At 43.2% G+C, this 21522-nt stretch overlaps 2 protein-coding genes across 5 annotated transcripts in view; one reads left to right on the top strand and one right to left on the bottom strand.

Moving 5' to 3' along the window:
- Positions 1–7651, top strand: part of COPG2 (COPI coat complex subunit gamma 2) — a 113634-nt gene extending 105983 nt beyond the window's left edge. For all 4 annotated transcript variants that reach the window (XM_040259641.1, XM_040259642.1, XM_040259643.1 and 1 more), the window contains 4 exons: positions 5481–5578; positions 6368–6506; positions 6802–6900; positions 7369–7651. In XM_040259641.1, coding sequence (XP_040115575.1) covers positions 5481–5578; positions 6368–6506; positions 6802–6900; positions 7369–7499 — 467 coding nt within the window. In that variant the 3' untranslated portion in view covers positions 7500–7651. The remainder of the gene's footprint in view (positions 1–5480; positions 5579–6367; positions 6507–6801; positions 6901–7368) is intronic.
- Positions 7652–7880: 229 nt separating this feature from the next.
- Positions 7881–20758, bottom strand: MEST. Its single transcript, XM_040259645.1, has 12 exons — positions 20503–20758; positions 17213–17367; positions 15344–15423; positions 14859–14936; positions 14599–14735; positions 14406–14464; positions 13278–13318; positions 12697–12767; positions 12346–12447; positions 10952–11028; positions 10071–10134; positions 7881–9151 (listed from the first exon to the last, which is right to left on the bottom strand). The coding sequence occupies exons 1-12, from the start codon at positions 20526–20528 to the stop codon at positions 9034–9036; spliced, it is 1008 nt and encodes a 335-aa protein (XP_040115579.1). The 5' UTR covers positions 20529–20758; the 3' UTR covers positions 7881–9033.
- Between the last annotated feature and the right edge of the window lie 764 nt (positions 20759–21522).

Genomic DNA, 21522 nt, shown 5'->3' with positions numbered 1-21522 from the left:
CTGAAGAATTTTCTAACAAAAACCAAGCCCTTTAATTTAAAATTTCCGATGAAGACATCATGAGCAAGTCTGCTCCTGACTGTCACTCCACCTGTTCTCTCCCATTGTACAGACTAGTCCTTGCAGTCTGGCTGACATCCAGCACACTGAGCACCGAGGCCCGTCCTCACACCTGTATGCTTGCCCACTCTGGGGATCCTAAGGGTCCTGTGGTTTGCTTGTTGCTCTCCACTCAGTCGCCCTCTTGTGTGTGCAGCACTCCTCTTGGCTTTAACTCCCCCAGCCCCGTGGCCTCTTCTGTGTCTTTTGGCCCACATACTGGAACTTCTCTCTCCAGTCAATACCTGTCATTCTTCAAATGGCATTCTTTTAATCTGGGGGCATCTGTAACGTCACTCTCCGATTTGTTTTCTTGTTACCTGTCTTGTCCTGAAGAACTGTGCTACCTTATCTTTAGCTTCTCTTCTTCTTTTAGCTACCATTCTCTTTCACTCACGTGGATCCAGTCTCGTTGGAAACAGCACTCCCTGGCCAGATTCTCTCCCATGTAGCTGTCTCTTCACTTTCAGAGAACCTTCACATGGCAGAATAAATTCTAAGGATACTTTTAAGGTGGTATCTGCATGATATTTGTTTGTATCTCCCTTTGGTTTTTAACCCCCCCCATCTTAATTACATATGGCATAATTTCCTCTACCATCTGTACATGAAAATAACAAATGAAGTTTTACTTTTCAGTTGGGTTTACAACATATCCCTGGCCACTTACCTCATGATCCAGGCTACAGAACCAAGTGCTCAGAGATTTATATTGGTGTCGTTAAGGTTGCTAGCCTGTTTTTAATCCTCCTAACTAAAGTATCCCATTACTTTTAGGCCCTGTTCTTCTACCATTGTATATACTGCTTTTCAGAGTCTGGCGTTAAGAACCATCATTTGACCAATTAGACCTGTTCTAAGGTCTTACAGGAGTTCCCATTCTGGGAAACTGTCCTCGTCTTGTCTGCCCATGCCGCTCCACCTGTTCTCAATTACTCCTCACGCAGTTCTTCCCTTGTGTAGTTTCCCATCTCTCTTCTTTCTTGTTTAATCATGATCTCTGGTACAAGTACATTGCCACCTCCCTCCTGCAGTGCCCGCCAGTCTTCACACGACCCCATCTCTTCTGCAGGCTCTTCTGCTCTTTTCTTTGATTGACCCTAGAGAAACACTGTTACCTCCATCACTTGTTTTTTCAGCAGCTACCTTTGTAGCATTCCCCATGGGTTGAGTAGTGAGTGTTTTTCTTTCATCTTCCTTGCTTCCTGCACACTATTATGAGTACATTTGCACTCTTCAGTTCAGTACAGACCTTCACAGGATTCTCACTGGCCCAGGCTCAGATCCATCACCTTTAGACTCTTATCACGCTGTTGGTCATATTTGTTGCTTCAAACATCACTGGAGCAAAGAGTCCCAGGTTCTGTTAGGCACCCGCTCACTGACACCGGCTCTCGCTTGCCACTTCCTCTTCACGTGCTCTCTCCTCTTTGGTTGTAATCTAGCTTAGCTCCCATCTCTCTACTTAATACGCATCTCTGCCCTTTTCAAGTGTTCCTCCTTCTGGCCCTCTTTACTGCCCTTCCCTACTCTCACACACCTTATATTCAGCACCCCAACTTAAACCCTCTAACTTCTGTTTTATGCTTCTAGCCTCCATCTCACCTCTCCCTGCCTCCAGAATTTTTTCCACACAAATCTCCCTAGGAAATGTCTATCACTTTTAGTCATAATAGGGTAACTTCTAAGAATAACCAATTTTAATGATACCCTGCAGTAATCTACCATATCTCAGCTCTCCATCACCCTTTCATTTACCATCTGTCTACAGATGAAATGGATGCAAAATACTTCTCTTCAGGTATATTTTCTTCAGAATTGCCACTCATCTCCCCATCTACTACAATAATCTGTCCTCTGGCCAAACTACCTATTCACGTCCTCTAATAAGTCAAACCTAATCTCTAAAGATGCCAGCAATGGGTTTTTATCTGCATTCACTGTAACTGGCTTCCTTATATACTTTCCTGTCACCCAAGTCCTTTGACAATTTCCCTCCAAATTGGTGCTTCAAGAGCTGATCTGCTCCTCCCTCCCACTCCAGTCTTTGGCCTCATACTTTGTGTATTTCTCATCCCCATACGGTCTTTACATTCAAAACATGTCCCCTTAGACCCTGCTGAGCTCTGGCAGGGTTCTCGATTCAAAATCTTTGTTCCACACCTCTCTGCCTTCTCTGCTCTCCACTCTACAGTATTTCCATTTCTTTGCCTCCAGTCTCTCTCTCCTTTCTTATTCCGTCCTGACTTCTGGCCCAGGAATGCTGGCTTATCCTTCATGCTGCCCTCGGTCATTCCTCAGTGGCTCCTCTTCGCCTGGGAGCAGTTTAATCTTTCAGTTCTGTACCTTTCTTCCTTGCCCCCCATGCTTGTCCTAGAGAAAAGCCTTATCTTCAGCACCCCTCCTGCCATGTGTGTGGCGTTTCCCTGGAGGGCACATAGTCCTCATTTTTGGCACTTAATGCCCCACTCGCTTTCTTTCATTTGCTTTGACTCCCCTCACTCTCTATACACCCCTTTCTTCTCAGTTCAGTCCAGACCTGTGGGGAATGCTGCGGGTAGCCTGTGTTTCTGGCCCATCCCTCCTATCCTTTTATCTTCTGCCCCACTGACCACATCCATCTCTGTAACTATCATTCCAACAAAGCTTTCTGGAATCGCCTCATAATCCCACTTACTTAGTCACAGTCTTCCTTCCCTCCAGTGGCTGAGACCTGGCAGCTCCCTACCAAATCTCCCAACCTACCATCTGTCACAGTGCCTGTCCTGCAGCCCAGCCTAAGCCACACAGCTCTTGCCTTTCTTGTCTTCCAGCATCCAGCTTTTCTTTAATTCTGTGTTTTTGGGTATTTTCCATACAGGTTTGCTCAACAGTTACCTCCCAGTTTCATCCAGTCCTCACGAGACAAGCCTCCTTTCCTAGGAACAGCTTTAATGCAGATCTTCAGGGCATTCCTCCCCTGTGCCCTTGTTATTTGCCTTGTGTGGCTCATGAAGTGCTTGTCTTTGTTATGGCAATATGCTCAGTCTTGTCCTCCTGCCATGGAAAGGCTCTCTCACCAGCTCTCCTCATCGCTCATGTTAGTAGTCATCCTTTCTCACAACAAGAAGCAGTTGCTACCAGTGGGTTTTACTGAGTTCACCTTAGAGTCCATGTAACTTTTCACTGTATCAACCAAACCGTTTAATTGAAAATTTGCCACAAAAGTTTCAGGAACATTATCTGTATTAATACCACTCCCATTTACTTTCTTAATCCATATTTCCTTATCACTTGCTTATACATAGTGTCTTTACTTATAATAAAACTTAACCAGGTAGCCCAGTCTCTGATCTCCCATTGTTCCCATCTCTCTTTACTGCTCTTCCTCATTTTCCATTGCCCTCGGTGAACCAACATGGGGTTCACCATACCCCATAATCTTCTATGACTCAGCATCTGCCCTGCCTCTCCATTTTTATTTGACCTTTGCCCATACCATAGTCCCATCTTCTCCTTTTAAAAAAAAACAAAAAACTGACCCATTCTAAATTTGTGTTAATTTCTATCTTCTACCTTCCTCCTGCAGAAAACCCTACCTTAGTTTAACCAAGATCATTCATCAGTGAACCCCCTACTGCACTGAAAGAGATTCTGTAATTGATAGGTACACCCCTTCCTATGTGGGGCAATCCACTCCCACCATCTATTTTCAGTATACTTGAGTAAATTCACTTGCTTTCTGAATTCAGGCCTATTCTTCATAGGATTCCTAGCAGTGGCTTCAGTTATCTCTAACATTTTAATCTCTTGACTGCTTAAGCTCACTAGAGCCTGCTGGAAAATATCTATTCTCCTTCCTTGGAAATACAAAGTATTTCAGATTTGTTCCTAAACAGATTCTCTTCTCCGCACCTATATACTAGCATCTCTCTTACTGCTTCCATTTACACCATGCCTTTCTGTCCTCTTTCCTTTGGCTTGTGTACCTTCCTCTGCTTGCCGAAGCTCTTTTGCATCTTTTGAGAATCCGATTAAACTGTACATCCTTTCAAATTTATTGTAATTTTCCCATTAATGCTGAACTCCCACATAGCACTCTGTTAAAGCTTACATTAAAGAATCTATGGCATTGAATTGGAATGCCACCAGGTGTATAGAGGTAGACCTCTCACACATTCTTATTCAACTCCTAGACAGTCAGCTGTGGGGAGAGAGGTCATGTCTTAGTCATTTTTTTACCTAACGGCCTGGCACATTTATTTACACCTTTACATTATAAATGTATTGACATTTTCTATATTTTTGAATGGAGGGAGTTTACTAAAGTTAAGATTGAGCAAATGAAAGTCCCACTCTCCAACCTGTCACACGTCGTCTTTACATCTGAGTCTGTTCTTTCCTTTCCTAGCCTATCCCCCAGCTTTCTAACAGTTTCTCTCCCTCTCTGTCTCTCTCTCACACACACACACAATCTAAGTCTGTTCTTTCCTGTCCTTGCCTATCCCCCAGCTTTTTAACTCCACAGTTTCACACACACACACTGTCCCCCAGCTTTCTAATCCTCCAAACAATTTAGAAAATCCTATCTACTTCATGAAGACTTCATTTTCCTTCTTTCACTATTTCCACTGATTATCTCACAACACATCATTGCCCACTTGCTTTCCCATTGTACAACACTGACTTTACCAGGCTCCTCTGTCCATGGGATTTTCCAGGCAATAGTACTAGAGTGGATTGCCATTTTCTTCTCCAGGGGATCTTCCCAACCCGGGTCTCCCGCACTGTAGACAGACGCTTTACCGTCTAAGCCACCAGGGAAGTCCCTTACCAATATTAGAATTTCGTTACTGACCTACTCACTACAGGTTGAAAGTTGACATATTGCAAGTTCATTCTGGTGATCTGTAAATCCACTGTTGGTCCACAATCTCTAGATATGATTATTTGTAAGATACTGAGACTCTGATATACTTTGTCAGGATTAGTGATCTGTGTGCTTGTAACTATCCATATTCTATACTTTGTCAGCGGCTCTTAATGTTTTGCCCGGTATGGTGGAAAGTTTCTTGGAAAGTGTCTCCCCTGCTGCTTTTCTGATCCATAGTCAGATGCTTTACCACTGAGCTCGACCCCCTGCTTTCCTTATCTGAATATAAAAACGGAGTTTTGCTCAGGTCTTGTTTTCTGTACTATTCTGACTTGCAGCAGGAAACAGATTTCAAAGTCCAGCCTACAGGCTCCTTGTGAGAACTATGACGCTAGAGAACAGCCTACATATGTTTCACTTGATAATTCAGAACACAGAGCCGAGGGCAGGCCGTGCTTCCTAGGTTGCTGATGGAGACCGTGTGCCTGTGCGGCCCTCTGACGCAGGCTCGCCTACTCTGTCTCCCCAGCTGCGGGCACCTTTAGCTGCACCATGAGGTTCACTGTCCGGGACTGCGACCCTGACACGGGGTTCCCCGCTGAAGAGGGCTATGACGACGAGTACGTGGTGAGTCTCCCCTGCACAGAGGGACTCACTGAGCCCTTGCTCCACCGAGTGACTTCTGGCCAGAGAGAACATTTTTCTAGGAACATCTGACGTGAACTTATGGGACTGTATTCTTCTCAAACACACTACAGCTGAGGAGGACCTGAGTTAATCTGTCATGGGAGTGCCTCATGCTGAAGAGAATTGGGATTTACCACTCTATGACTGGTTAATGCAAAACTCACCCTTTCTAATGTCTTTGTAATAGGGATAATTCAGAGATGAAAATAATTACATGATCTTCATTGAGATCAGTTTTATTTTAAAGTATTGAGAATTGGGATTTTTTTATGTTTTGTTCGGCGACTTTTAATTTGCTTATAATATAGCCACATCATGGACGGCAAAGGCTTCAAAGAATTCAGGGAAAGTTTTATTATGGAAAAATCTACCTGTTAGAGAATGCAGAGTTCCGAAGGCCACATACAGCCTGAACTCTGTGGTGATATGTGGGAATGTGGCTGCTCTGTACCTACCCCAGTGCTACAGATGCTGATCTAAATACAGGTCTTGCCAAACCACCTGGTTTTTTGCTTTCCTTTGTCAGGGCCTATGCTGTTTGACTTATCCCCTATGCTATCCAGACTACAGAACTTCAAACTTGTCTGAAGTTTTAGTTGAGTTTGGTAGTTTTTCCTAGGTTCCTGCAAAGGATATAATGCAGGATGATAAAACCAAATGAACTAGTCTCTACTTTGTTCTGAACTGAGAGGATGTTCATTTTCTGACCCCTGCTTGTTAACCTACTAGCTAGAAGATCTTGAAGTGACTGTGTCTGACCACATTCAGAAGGTAATGAAGCCTAACTTTGCTGCTGCCTGGGAGGAGGTTGGCGACACCTTTGAGAAAGAGGAGACCTTTGCCCTCAGTTCTACCAAAACTCTTGAAGGTGAGAACAATTTTCCTTAATAGTGTATTGCCTGATAACTGTCTAACACCTAATAGGCACATTTGTTATTCCAGAAGGACTCCCTTTTCTTTAAATACTTCACCAACTGTTTCACTTAAGAGGCCAGAACCCTGTCTTCCTCATCTAACTGAGTCAGCCCACTTCCAGTCCACTCACCTCCCTGCACACACCACCACCAGTCCCCACCTCTATCGCCCGCCCCCCGAAACTAGTGCAGAGGCAAACCCCTGTGCTGACCTTTTCTGATGCTGCTGCGTCCATCCTCGCAACACAGAAGCTGTCAACAACATCATCACATTTCTGGGCATGCAGCCATGTGAGAGGTCAGACAAAGTGCCTGAGAACAAGAATTCCCATTCCCTCTATCTGGCAGGTAAGAACCTTTATCAGATTTCTCCTTTATTTTGTTGCAGAATTTGATAGGAAGGGATGTGCATGGGCATCTCATGCCCTGCTACTGTCCCATTGTTAGCAGAGTTATAGCTTGAAGCCCCATCAAACTGAATAATCTGTTTTAGCTGTTTAATTTGCCTGCTATTCTTAGCTTGTTCTCTTAAGATGCATTTTTGGCCCAAAGCACTTAAATCTCTCCTATAGCTACCAATGCCCCCACCTTAAGTACTCCATATCAGTATTATTGAATACCTTCTATGTACCTGGTATTATGGGAATATAAAAGAGTATTTAGAATCTGTATGTAGGATTCAGTTTCCACCATAGGCACAAAACTCTAGAAAAACTAAACTAATAGAAAGGAAATGCAGGCAAAGCATGAGAAGTTTCATTATTCAGAGCTTGTTTTGAGTTCTTAACATGGTTTCCTCACTTCTTTTCCTCTCAGGTGTATACAGAGGTGGCTATGATTTATTGGTGAGGTCCAGGCTGGCCTTAGCAGATGGGGTGACCATGCAGGTGACTGTCAGAAGCAAAGAGGGAACACCTGTAGATGTTATCTTGGCTTCTGTTGGATAAGGTTTTACTGGGCAAGTTGAAATTGATGTACCCTTCACTGTTGGTGGGCTTTCAGGCTATTGGCATGAATTTCCCAGAATCATACTTTTAAAAATTAATGACTTCAAAAAAGCAAATTAAATATTTGGCCCTGAGCCAGCAGATCAAGCAAACGTCTGTCCTTGTGCATGTCTTTCTGTTGTTGTTCCTTTTTAATACACTTGGTCAGCTTTGGTATGATAGTACAGCTTTTGGTGAGCTTGAAAATCAAATACTATCCTATACCCCAGCTGCTTAACTTCATTGAATTCTTTAATGTGTATCTGAAAGCTCCTGGCAATGTTGGAAAGCTTTTATCCCAGAGGGGTGGTGGGGGAGGGGGAGCCAGAGTCCACTTTTGTCAAAATTCATTTTTATTAATAGAAAATAAACACTTATTCCAGTTGTTATACTTGAAGTTGCTAATAAAAAAAAAATATAAATCACCACTTAATGATCCTGCTTTAACTACTAAGACAATGAAACTGCGGCTTAAAAAAAAAGTATTCAGCACCATTTGCTCACAGGCCTTTCAGACTTTGTTCTTTAAGTTTCTGGAACTTTCCTGTCTGTAAAGTACAGGAACTGCTGAGCTACATGAGGAACCCTCTCTGGGACAACCAATGAGAAGTTAAGCAGTCAGTATACATTCAGCCCAGTGACTTGGACTATACAACGCTCCCCTCCTCTCCACTAGCTCAGGAGGGACATGCTTCTACACACTGAGGTATGAAAAGTCTGACTGTTATTATTAGCTGGAAGGATCATTTCTAACAGCAAAATAACAGTAAATCTCTGGCACAGAGGCTCCTGTCTTTAATGTCCTGTGATTTTAGGAAATTCTGTAAATAGCTTGGATTTAGTTCAATTTACTCAAATGAAATGTTTAAGGTCTGCTAGAGTGTCTGCTGGTTTAGTATCTTTATATAATAAGTGTAGGGAAATCATAGTCTTGAAATATACTTAGAATACTACATTATTTAAACCAAAGTCTAACAAAATGTCTACAACTAGAAGCAGCTAATGAAACTAAATCCAAAGTTATGACAAGGGAAACTCACTCTCACTTGAAGCTGTGTCACTTAGAGAACTCAAAGCCATTCAAGGCAAGGTGAAGGCAGCACCTTTAGATAATTCCAAACTGGGCCAGAAATCAGCATTTCCAAATACTTCAGAAAAGTCCACAGAAATGTTTCAAAGACTTTTATGCAAACAAATATCTATCTTTCTGCATCCGTGAGTGGTAGTACCCATCATAATTTCCTATGTAACACAAAGACAAAGGCAAGTCCATATACTTGATCAGATGTCAAAGGAATGGGAAGGGGACCATCAGGTCACCTTACAGCTTCTGCTGGCTTTTTACTATGTGCTGTTCACCAGTGTGAGTCAGGTGGACTTTAGTGAGAGAATAGTGTCTGGTGGCCAGGACCTCTTTTGGGCATTTCTTCCTAAGTGGATTACACGACAGATAAGGGAACAGGGGAGGGAGTACAGGGGAGCTACTCTTTCCAGCTCAGAAGGAGTTGATGAAGCCCATATATGCATTCAAGAAGCCCATGGGATCCTCTAGCTGTGGATAGTGGCTAATGTGGTCATCCAGAATCGACACTGTGGACCGCGGCAGCGTTTTCCTAGTGGAAGAGAACAGCATGGAGGTGAACTTGAGGCTGGAGGGAGGGGGAGGGGTGTAAGCCAGTGGGCAGCCCTAGTAAATGCCCCTGCGGACATACCACACTGGAAAGAACCAACAAAGAGCTTATTCACCTTCTACTTTGGAATTGTATCTTTAGGCAGATAAACATGCCAATTCCATTTATAATGTATTCATACTAGTTTTAAATATTCCAACAGACCACAATGTGAAAATACAACACATATGCAACACAGGTCAGAGCAGGATGACTTCCAGCTCCTTAGGGAAATGGCCACTCAGCAACTCACTGTCCGAGTAAAGACAAAAGACCTTGCTTACCCTGAGGAGATGAGAGGGTAGTCTGTTTAAAATCAAATGCAAGCTATTTACTACTGGGTTGTTTCTACTAGGCCATGTGAAGGTATGGAACATTTTTATGTGACATTGTCAATCAAGCACTCATATTCCAACACCTTCCGACTAAGTACCTAGAGAGAACAACAACCTGAGAAGGCACTTTTCCACAGCTCATTCTTCCCACAGAGTCTCCTCAGCTGAGGCCAATGAGTTGGCTTTACAATCAAACTTAAAGCAAACATTTAAAATATATCCACTTCCATGCCTTGGTCCACACAATAGCTTCTTCTTACCTGTACACCTTGGAACTGTAGAGTGATACATGTAGACTGATAACCATGATAGTGAAAACAGACTGTAGAAACCAAGAGAACGTATAACTGAGTTTCTTGATGTTTACACTATGTGAGAGTTAGGATTTCCCCAGCTCATCCTCTATTAAGTGTTTCCTAGATGAATAATATGGCCAGTGAGGTCAGAGACAGGCTAGAGCAACAGCCCTCAACAGGCAATCCTGTTCACCACTATCAGGAAAACAAAGACCCCTGAGGGAGACTCACCTGTACAGCTCCAAAAACTCGGGATAGGGGTTCACCGGATCCAATGGCCCATAGATAAAATGAACTAGGAGAGGGGAGAGGAATGAATTATTAACAGCTTTCACACCATAAAATTATCCCTCAAAAAAAATTTTAATAATTTTTTAATAATAGAAAACCTAGCTTCTTTCAATAAGTAGTTTACAAAACATGAGAATAAGCCTAAAAATTAGTCCATTTGAGACCGTTTCACCTATAAACACCCATTCATTTTCTTCATATCTTCTTTGCCCTGGACCAAAAGGTATAAGCCCCACTTCCAACATTTCCATTTTATAATTCCAGGAGACTGTCTTTAAGTCTCTCTTCACTTATAATTGACCCTTGACATTTGAAATCAACCAGTGATATCTTGAGCACTAATTATTGAGAGACCATGCACTGTTTTTAAATCCATAGGAATGAAAAGACAAATGAGCAGAAACCACCTATAAGCCTCTTGATTAGTAATCTAAACAGTCTGTCGTCCCAGCAATTCAGCACTAAATGTGGCAACTACCGACAGTGCACAGCACAGGAAGTGGTCTAATCGCACTTACAAACACCAATGCCTTCTGCGATAGGAACTCAATGTTCTATATACTTCTCTACAACACATGTCCCTGGTTGCCAGATTAAATAAGGGTGGCCAGTTATATCTGAACTTCAAATAATGAATTTTTTTTTAGTATGTCTCAAATACTGCACAGCATATACTTATCCTAAATACATATCTTTTGTTTATCTGAAATTTATTTTCAAATTTAGCTGGGTATCTTGTATCTTGATTTGCTAGGTCTGGCAATTACTTAAGCCCATGGTCCCTCAGTTTTCCGGCCAGGAAATAACACAGAAATACTCACTGGGAATAGATACAGAGGCAAGGGCTCCCACCCAGCGTCTTCTAAACTTCTTCCTCTGATTGATGTACTGCAATAGACTGTAGGACAGACAAGTCGGCAAGAGTAAAACAAGAAACTTCTATTGCTCTATGGACGCAAAGACCTGACAGGAACCACAAGGAACACAATCTATGTTTTCTTAATCCAGAAGCATCTTGCCATTCCTGGGAATGGCCCACTTAACTTACTCATTTCTCTTAGCCTCTAGAGTTCACTACTATGTAGCTATGGCAGTGATCATGCCTACTATCAATGTTAGAATGAATGGTTCTCTGTGTTTATGGAGCAGGGACTGAGATCTAGTAAGGCTGGAAATTACTCTGGATTAAAAGTGACTAAAGTCTGAGTCTAAAGTTCTGATTTTGGCTCCACCACCTACTAGCTCTGTGACTCAAAAGTTGTTAGTAACCTTTCACCTCAGTTCTCATCTTTAAGAGGACTCAACTACATAATCTGTAAATTGACATCTACTTCTAAAATTCTCAGTGTAAAAGTTCATGAGCACAAAACTTCATCTCCTGCATTATCTACAGATAAAATGGAGGAGGAGCCCTTTCCCTACAGTGTAAGATGTCAGAACTCAAACTCATGTGCTCTAATAACTGTGCCTGGCAATTGTTTTTGTGAACTTAAAACATCACCTTGTAGAAATATTTACTTTCTTGAAAATACAAGTGAATTTTAAAAGAGGCCTTTGTTTTCCAATTTTTTTTATATTAAGATGAATCTTCAAGGATCCCAGGTGAGTTTGAGCTGAGGAGGAGGAATTACTCCTTCGACTGCATAGTTCCCAGGAGAGCCACCAGTTACAACACTGGAAGCCACACTGACCCAGCTGGCAAAGAGGCTGCATCCCAAGAGTTCCAGACACCCTATCTCAAGGTCCCTCTGTGAAAGCATTTGAACCAGAGGATGGGAATTCTTTGTACAAGACAGAGAATCCTCCCTTCTCAGTCCCTGTTGCTATAGAAAGGATACAAAAAAGTAAGAAATCTGTACTTTGAGAGAGGAATTAGGCACCTTTCAGAATTATGATTATACATTTTGAAGCACTTACTATTGACAAAAGGTCCAAAGACAATTTACCAGGCAATCGGCCAGTTACAAACTGAATTAGCACTGGAATTTGCAGCTGTTTTTCCAGACTTTTTGTACCAAATGGCTTAGACTCAGTGGTTACTAGTCTCAATTTCTTTCTTCTTAGAAGGTACAGAGCAGGACTTCTTGGTTTGCCTCATACATCATAAGCACTCTTCTTGAAGTTATGAAAGCAAAGACCAGAACACAATCCCACATCTTTTCCCTACTTCCCCAAAAAAGTGTCTCTGGAAACCAAAACAAAGGTTATTTCTTACCTGTCAATAACCAAGTTCCCATCATTGTTGCGTATCCCTGCCCACATGTCCCACAGCTCACTCTCAGAAGGTCGGGTGTATGGCCCAAAGACGGGGGTGAGACTGAATAAGTCCAAAAAAGCAGAAAGGTTAAGTGTGAGAAGAGCTCAGTACATCAAGTATGATTGGCACTTCAGGTCACGTATGTCCAACCCTTGACTGGTTTTTATGAATTCCTTCTACTACTTGCCTGGTAAGTGGTCAACACCTTTAAAGTATCAAGCCCTAAGATCTGGCCCAGAGCTTTAACGCAGCGACTTTTCACTACACTGTTCACGGGCTGAAGTAAGTCCGTCTTTAACAATAACTTACCCTCGAGAGAATACGAAGAAGTTCATCAGCCGTGTGAGGATGGGTGACAGCATGCCTCCATCTTTGAGAAGCTATAGGTATAAAAGTAAAATTCAGGATTCCAAGGAAAGAAGACAACTAGCCAGGATATAAAATTTTATACTAGGAACTAAAAAAGGACTTTAAACCCACTGGCTTTCAGTTTCTTGATTTGCTTACCCACATTCTTTTCTCATAGATGACAAACCTACTTATAATTTCCTTTAAGATTACATTCTACACTGATATATTCGATTTGAGGATCCCATAATGTTGAAACATCATGCTAATGTCCTAAGTCTTTAGACAGCTGTATTTCTCCAAAAATAGTTATTGATCTCATTTTCAGAAATAAGGCTTTGTTTATCTAGGGTTACTTCTACTGCTTTGCTTTTCTTTATTAAGGACAAAATTAAATTCATTAACATGTAAGTTCAGGAAGAAATAGATTTTTTAACTACAGCTTGTGGCAGCAGGTATGGGCCCTTATAAAGGTCCCAGCATTACATAGGTCAGTATAAATTTGAAAAACTATTAAAGAGCTGGTCGATGGAGTAACCAACCTTTTGTAGGAGGAGGGGACGGTGAGTCTCAGGAAATATACCTGTAGGAGAAGAGACTTACATTACTCATTTACCAACAATTTTAGGCCAAAGAGAGACTCATCATCAGAGACTAGTCACCCTATTAGTCACCTTAGTGGCTTTTACTGCCAAAAACAGAATTACAAATAAAAACTTAGGACTGTCATTTATTAATTCTCCAGGGAATTGTGTTTACCAGGTCAGATTCTATCCCACTAGGATTACTTTCCCCACTGCAGAGAAAAGGGAAAAATATGCCTCAGTCATCCACACTCGCAATGACTAGACTTGCTCCCCTTAGCGATTCCACCCATTCCTTGGAATGCATAGTGTTGTTACTGTTTCAGGCTGCAAAGGAAACCAGAAATTTTTCAGGAAGTGTAGGTCCTTAAACCTAGTTTTCCCATTTCCATTTTTTTCCCCCAGAGTCTGAGAGAAAGCTATGAGCATGACTGATAAAAAGATTCCTCTCCCATCTGCCCTTAAGGTAGTCTAAGGTATTTGAGGGACACCTGGATATATTCATAGATTTACAAGCCAGGCTCCATGGCAGGCAAAGAACAGGAAACATCTCCAAAAGGTCTAATTAAGGGTTCTCTAACTTGCAACTGAAACTTGGCACTGCTGTGAATTGAGTTTCCGACACAAACCACGACAGTGTTAGAAGCACATGTGGCTGCATCTCCACTGTCTGCAGAACCCACTGCAGTTGTTGCAGAGATGGTGAAGCATCATCTGCACTCCCCACTGCTTCTAATCACAGCTGTTACCAGACCCACCATGAGATCTTGCTGGAATATGCATTAAACACATTTAAAAATCTTACTATACCCTATCTTATGATAACACACCTTTTTATTAACTTACATCAAGATAATCAGTTTCCTTTGTAATCTTATTTTCTATATTAAAAAACATTATTCTGAGAAAGGGTAAGTACATCTCTTCAGACTACAAAAGTGGTCCTGGCATAGGAGAGGTAAAGATCCACTCCTTTCTGTGGGTCTGTTTGCAGTACCATCAGACGACCATTTAGACGTCACTGCCGTTTCCAAACATGGCCCTTCTAGGCTACACCTCACTTCCCACCCTCCTCCATGCAATTACCTCCATTTGACAGACACAGACTCTTGATTGTAAGCCGCCCAGATCGATTCTGCTTGAATCTAGAGAAGGGAGGGAAACACACAGCTAACTGAGCCAGTGAAGACGAACTCCCAAGAGGGAAAAGGGCCAGAAAGAATGTACTTCTACCATCTTAGACGAGTGAGACCTGTAGGAAAGTCATGGCCTCACTAACCTGTAGAGCAGCTCCTGAGCCACGGTGTCCCCGTAGTCGTGAGACAACAGGTTGATCCTGCGGCTCTGGAGCCCCAGATGTCGCAGAAGTGCCTCCACGATGCTGGCCTGCTCAAATATGGAATAGTGATGCGGCCTCTAGGGAGAGGAGAGCCCAGACACACAGGATGAAGTTGAAGGTGCAGGTCTGTCTGCCAGGCCAATCCCTTCATCCTCACCTACCCCCAACCCTCAACGTTGTACCATCTAGATGCTGCTTACCGGTTTGTCACTGAAGCCAAAGCCTAGGAAATCAAGGGCAATCACTCGATGAAACCTCAGGGTCAGACCTTCCCAAATCTACAAGAGAGAAAGGGATGGTTTGGTCCTTCTAATCCTGCTCCTCGTCTCCAACCTACAGGAACAAAGGAGTTTCATCCCTATTTCAGCTTAACAAACAGCCTTTGATAAAGGGAAAGTCTCATGAAACCACCACAGGCCCACAAATGATCCTCTCAGAAAGTGCTTTATTCCTAATAATTAATCTCAATTGAGGGAGGAGCTCGAGCACTTTTTAACTTGGCAATGATCCCACCCAGATTGCCAAAGACTTTTTTTTATTCCTTTACAGTAAATGAGAAACTGTTCTACATTTAATCCTATTTTATTAAGCAACTCAGATACATAAAAGCCTTCTGCTGTTGCACAAAAATCCTTGATTTTGGATTTTAAAGGCATAGTAGGACCTAGAAGTCTGATATTATTACCTTGTACCAATCATAGCTGGATGTTGGAAAGCCATGTAACAGCACAACTATCTCTGGACTTCCAACCACACCCACAGAGTCTGGGAAGGAGAGAGAGCAGTTAGGCCAACTCTATAAGAAAATAACTTTGAAGATGTAAAAAAAAATCTAATCTGGTATAAAGGTCAAGAAACCCTGACCAAATTAATGACATTAAAATAATACATTTCTTTTTAAAATGCAAGCTTATTGCTTTAGGTAAGAACAGGCATTTGATAACTATTTTATTTTATCCAGTATATTTAAAAATTATAAATACAGCCAATATTTTATAAAAACTTTAAGTGGAGCATAGTCTATAAAAATACTGAATCACTAATGTTCTACACTGAAACTAATTGTAAATCAACTATACTTCAATTTTTTTAATGTAAATAGCTCACTTTATATGAAAATACTTGATGGCAGACCACTTACTTTCACCTAGGTTTTTAAAATATTTCCCTATTTCTCCCTTTATTCTGTATTATTGTTATGTAAATTGCTTTTCCATAGTAAAGTTTCACAGTTATTAAAAGTACACTCACAATTTACAAACTACAAGTTCTGTGTACCTATTAGTAATGAACAGCCTCACAAAAATTCCCTAAAATATAGTAACTCTTCTTCAACTCAGTGAGCTCAGTTTATGCTGTTTGCCCAACACTATTATTTCCCGCATTGGAGACTCAGTCGAATATTAAAAGCGTAATACTTGACTACTGCAAAATTCTAACAATTATAAAAAAGGTTAATCAACATAATCATTAACATTTTTTAATGTAGAAACATCTTTTATATTAGCCAAGCATTTAAAGAGTAAGTAGCCTTGCTAATAGTATTAGATTAAAACTGATAGATTCATATACCACCACTGGCATGAGAATTTGATAATGAGGTTTATAAAAATAATTTGTTAGAAGCAATTAAAATTTTTATATACTTTAGACGTCTTAGTCTTGAGAATCCACGCAAATAATTTCATTTACAAGTAGTACTGTTTGAAAAAAAATAAGGAAAAAACACATACATGAAGATTTCCCCTCAACATTGACTATTTAAAGCACTGAAAAACTGGAAACAATCTAGGTGACCAACATAAAGAAAATCATATACTTACTTTTTATCGAATACAGCAAATGAGAGGAGGTCAGGAGCAATAATGAAAAACGGTTTAGGACAAACATTTTTCGTTATTGCTCTTGACCCCCGCCCAAAAGTAATCTTTTCCGATCTCATTTCTCATTTTCTCTACCTATAAAATGAGAAGAACAGCACCTACCTCCAAGTACTGTTGTAAAGATTAAATGAAATAATGAGGGTTGAAAACATAATTCAATGTCTACCATAAGATAATTAGCAGTCGATAAGTAGCAGTCATGACAATAATTATTAGCAAGTTAATTTATACAAAGGTATAATATTTAAATCACATTCAGTTATGCATATAAGAAATAATCTTTATAGAAAAATAAACTCCAGGGTGGGGGAGGAACAGAACCACTGGTAGCTGTGTCTGTGAATGCTGTTTATATTACCTGACACTAGGGGCACTCACAAGAGAAAGCCAGGACTGTCTATCAACACAAATCAGACCACAAAGTAAATGAACAAGTCAGTCTGCACACTAGAATCTCAATTCCACCACCCCCTCTCCCTCCCAGCAGTTTCCTGTGAGCTTCCCTGCTGTCAAGGTAATGAGAGAAATTAGTCCATTCCTCCAAATGAACACTGCACAGAAAAAAAGGGGGGGTTTTGCCTCCATCGTGGAGGGGCAACAGAGACCAATGGACGCAAAATGGGACCCGTGGGACCTTTTACATGCAGTGTTCCAAAGAGCCCTGTTCTTACCTTGGTAGAAGATGCGCAGTCCCTTGTAGGTGAAAAATTTGCCTGACGACTTCCATGAGTGAAGAGCAGGGGAAAGCTGCGGGGGCGGGATGTGCAGATAGGCCGCAAGCAGGGGTACCGCCAACAGCCCCACCTGGACCCACCACTCCCGCATCCTGTAGGAAAATCAGAAACCTGGTGTGAGCAGTCCGGTGACACTGTGCATGATCTGCAGGCCCCAGACCGGTCAAGTGGCGGGGGAATTTCTGCGCCGTGTGGTGACTGCCTTGTCCTCCGCGTCAACCACGGCAGAACACGGACTCTGCCTCCTTACGGCCATTGCCATATTTGGTCGTCGTTCTAATTTTAAGGGAAAATAGATTATTTTCATATGTAACTTTCCCCCTCAACTTCTCCCCACTTTACTCTGCAGCCCCTCCCCTTGTGCTGTAGAGGTTTTTATATAAAGTAAAAGGAAGACAAGTTACTTAAGTAACTACATTGGCTTTTATCAAGGCATTCCCTGGGGGGATAGGGGTATTTCCCTCATATTTACTCTAAAAGCTCTACCACCTACCCACTGGCCCCCCACCAGTAAAATGTTTTACATATATGTATTTTTTAACTCATTAAAAAACGTAGACATCACATATCCTTAAGCAGAGAGCTGCTCTTGATTTTCTAATATTTATCAACCCTCTGACTCCAGTGATACTACTATATAGATTTGTGCTGAGAAACTGCTAGGGGTAAAGAGTGTGAAAATAAGAAGATAGGTGCTTTGTACATTCCAACATAAGCAGCTTTGTCATGACCCTGAATATCTAATCTCTTAAGGCAGTGGAGCAGCAGATTTTATTTCTGCTTTTCTTAGCAGACTCTTAAGGAAGCACCCCTATTTATTTATTAGCATGCCCCTTACTCCCCATCTCCCCCCACACCCAAAAGGAGACAGAGAACCTGAGAACTGATTTTGTTTTGGGGAGGAGGGCAGTGATTTACACACCCAACTTTTTCATGCCCACGACTTTGAAGGTCCAGGTCAGTTTATCCACAACGACAAGTGCTAAACAGGAATTAGAAACAGTCCCCTCAGTTTCTAGCTTATAACTCCTGAGGGTCACCAAGGAAAGAATTATCAGTAGCATGGATATTCTCTTAAAAATAGCCAGAATGGAAATACCTGCTAAAACTAAGAATTACCAAGAATACAGAACTATAAACAAGCGGAATTCATTGTGAAAGCCCTGGTGGAAATGGCTTTGTCTGGACACACACCCTTCTACCATATTACCTGTAATCTGGTCACAATCCCTAACAAACTAATATTTATTTTAGAGCTTTTTTTTTTTTAAATAACTTGTGGTTTTAGGTTCACAGAGAATCTCAGCTCCTTTGCCTATTTTAAGGCATGCCAAGGCAGTCTTTCCACCCCCCCCACCCCAAAGTATATGTCCATAAAATAGTCAGTGACTTGGTTCTATCTTTTAAGACAGAAAGATTAAGAAATGATTAGAAAAAGTACCCTGAACATGATCATTATATCACAATATTCACCCCATCACAGTAGTAGGCTGTATCCCATTATCGCCTTAAAAGGTGAGGTGACAAAAGCTATTATTAGATTAGGTCATCATTTCTCCGTGCTGCCCGTCCTGGACATACATTTTCACCTGCGCATTGCATCCTTCCTGATCTCCCCATACTTCTCATTCGTTTACAGGTTCCAGCAGCCGTGTATCTGCAGTGACTCAGCAGAGAGTCAGGGAGGGGATACTAGAGGAGAGGAGCGGGAGGCAGCTTCCCCCTCCATTCCTGGGGTTGGGGGGGGCGCCAGTGGTAGCCCCAGGAATGAACAGACGCTGTTTCTGGGCACCACCATCCGCCACCTCTTCCTTCTCTTTTACTCTAAGAAAGCAAAGAGGCAACCCCTCACGAAGCCATAAATTTAATTACTTCAGTAAAAATGCCCCTAATAATATTTTAGGATTGTTATAATGAAAGCAATCAAGCAGTCAGTAGGTAAAATGGATTAAATATTTTTTGACTAAAATCTCCATTATTTGATGAACCAAGAATTAACAATATAAATTCAGCAAATGCCAGTAACAAACCTTCCAGAAATTAATGAACATTTATGAGCCTTTATCTTGTAAATAGGAAAAATACACACATTTAATACTACCAAACCTGCCCACTTTACAGCATCGCAGGGAGACTATGAGCTACTCTGTGCATGTGTGTGCGTGCTAAGTCGCTCGATCGTGTCCGACTCTTTGTGACATAGACTGTAGCCCACCAGTCTCCTCTGTTCATGGAATTTTTCAAGCAAGAACACTGGAGGGGGGATCTTTCCTTCTCCAGGGGATCTTCCCAACCCAAGGATGGAACCTGCATCTCTCGCGTCTCCTGCATCAAATGGAGGATTCTTTACCACTGCGCCATTTGGGAAGCCCACTACTTTGTAAACCAGTGCAAATAATTCATGTGTAATATTATGACAGTTTGGTCACATCATTCTCACTTGGCTTCCTGTTACTTAAATCTAAAAAATACTTACGCCTTCATGATAACACACTGCCAGTTCTAGTCACACCTATGCGGTAACTCACGCCTCAGCGACCGCAGGGTCTTCAAACCCTAAATCACGCCAAGGCAAAACCCAGGTCTAGAAACCCTAAATCGCGCCAAGGTGATGCCAAGGTCTAAAAATCATAAGTCGCATCAAAGTGAAACCCAGGTCTAGAAACACTCAATTACACCAAGCGGGTACTGGGGTCTAAAAATCGTCAATTGTGCAGGGGTGACGAGGATCTAAAAATCTTCAATCGCACCATGGCCATGCCGGGGTCTAAAAATTCTCAATCATGTCAGGGTGATACTAAGGTCTAAACATTCTAAATTACATCAGAGTAGTACCAGGGTCTAAAAGTCTTAACCCTGGGGCATACCAGGGTCTAGAAACCCTAAATCGCACAGGGTGACGCCCAAGGTCTAGAAATTTTAAATTGCATCAGAGCGATACCGAGGTCTAGAAATCCTAATTCAGGAAGCTCCAGCATTCTGAACATTCTAGGGCATTCGGGCGAGACATCTCCTCCCAAGCAGGTAGAGCGGGCTCAGAGGACAAGAACGCATGCCCCCCGACCTCCCGAGATTTTCCCCTCCACTGCAGGAGTGGTGGTCCAGTAGCCCCAGCTCTGACCGGTAACGTCCTACCCGCTAGCCCGCACCCCATTTGGGGACAGAGGCTCCAACCCAGGCATACATTGCCACCGCCACCCCACCCCTGGAGCCCGCCACGCACCCACCTGCGGAGACGATCTCGGCGCACCATGGTGGTGTCTTAGCCCATGCCGCCTGCTCGCCAGCCCAGAGCAAAGGGCGCGCAGCAGCGCCCGCAGGCGTGCAGGGCTGGCCGGCGGCGGGGCACAGCCCACAGCCCAGGAGGGCGGCGCGGCCGCGGCAGGCAGCCACCGGGGTGGGCGCTGCGGCAATGCGCGAAGGCGCGGTTGCCGCAGAGGAGGCGCCACCCGCCGGGATGCACCGGGAGGTGCTCGTGGCCGCGGCAGCGCCGAGCGAGTGGGCACCGACTTTTAGAGCCCACCCGCGCCCCGCCCCTGGCCCGCCCACCGCGCCGCAGTGCCCCTCCCGCTGAAGCCACCTCCCCTCCTCTCAGCCCTGCTGCTGGCACTAGGAGGGGGCGCCCCTCCTAGAGCAGCTCCTGCGGGGGGGGGGCACTTTCAGGGGTGTTGACTCCACCAGCACCAAACCACAGGTTCTACAAACAAAAACCCTCCTCCGGCGAATTAACAATGCAGGTAGAGACCACAAATTCCTGAGACCCCCAAAAAAACCTCCCCCAGACCACCCATAAGCGCCCCCCCAAGCCCCAAAGGTGGCCACTCGACCTCAAATGCAGTGAGACCCAGGGCTGTGGGCTGCTGCTTTTGCCTGGCGATCCTCGCGGAGGCAAGGGGGACAGTGAAGCTAATGGCACAAGCGCCCGCGGCAAAGCAGCGGTCCGTGAGCTCCCAGCACCTCTAGGTCCCTAATTGTGGGGATTTAAGCCGAGCTGGGCCTACCTCTGAGCTATTCGGCGGATTCATGGGACGGCCGCTCAGAAGCAAAAGAAAAAGGGATGGGGGGACAGCAAAACTTGCGGAAAACCAAGGCTCTCTTTCGCGCGCGGCCACGGCAGCGGGCTTGTCCTCTGCGGCAGCGCGACGTGGTCCGCACGCCCGAGCCCTGCCGCAGCCCTCCCGCGGCACCCACTCCCAGCACCGACCCGACCCGAGCCAGCAGGGGTGATAGGCACAGGAGATGAGACT

The sequence above is a fragment of the Oryx dammah genome, unplaced genomic scaffold (genome assembly GCF_014754425.2).
Source record: "Oryx dammah isolate SB20612 unplaced genomic scaffold, SCBI_Odam_1.1 HiC_scaffold_18, whole genome shotgun sequence".
NCBI classification, from domain to species: Eukaryota; Metazoa; Chordata; class Mammalia; order Artiodactyla; family Bovidae; genus Oryx; species Oryx dammah.
This window is presented reverse-complemented; position numbering and strand designations above follow the sequence as displayed.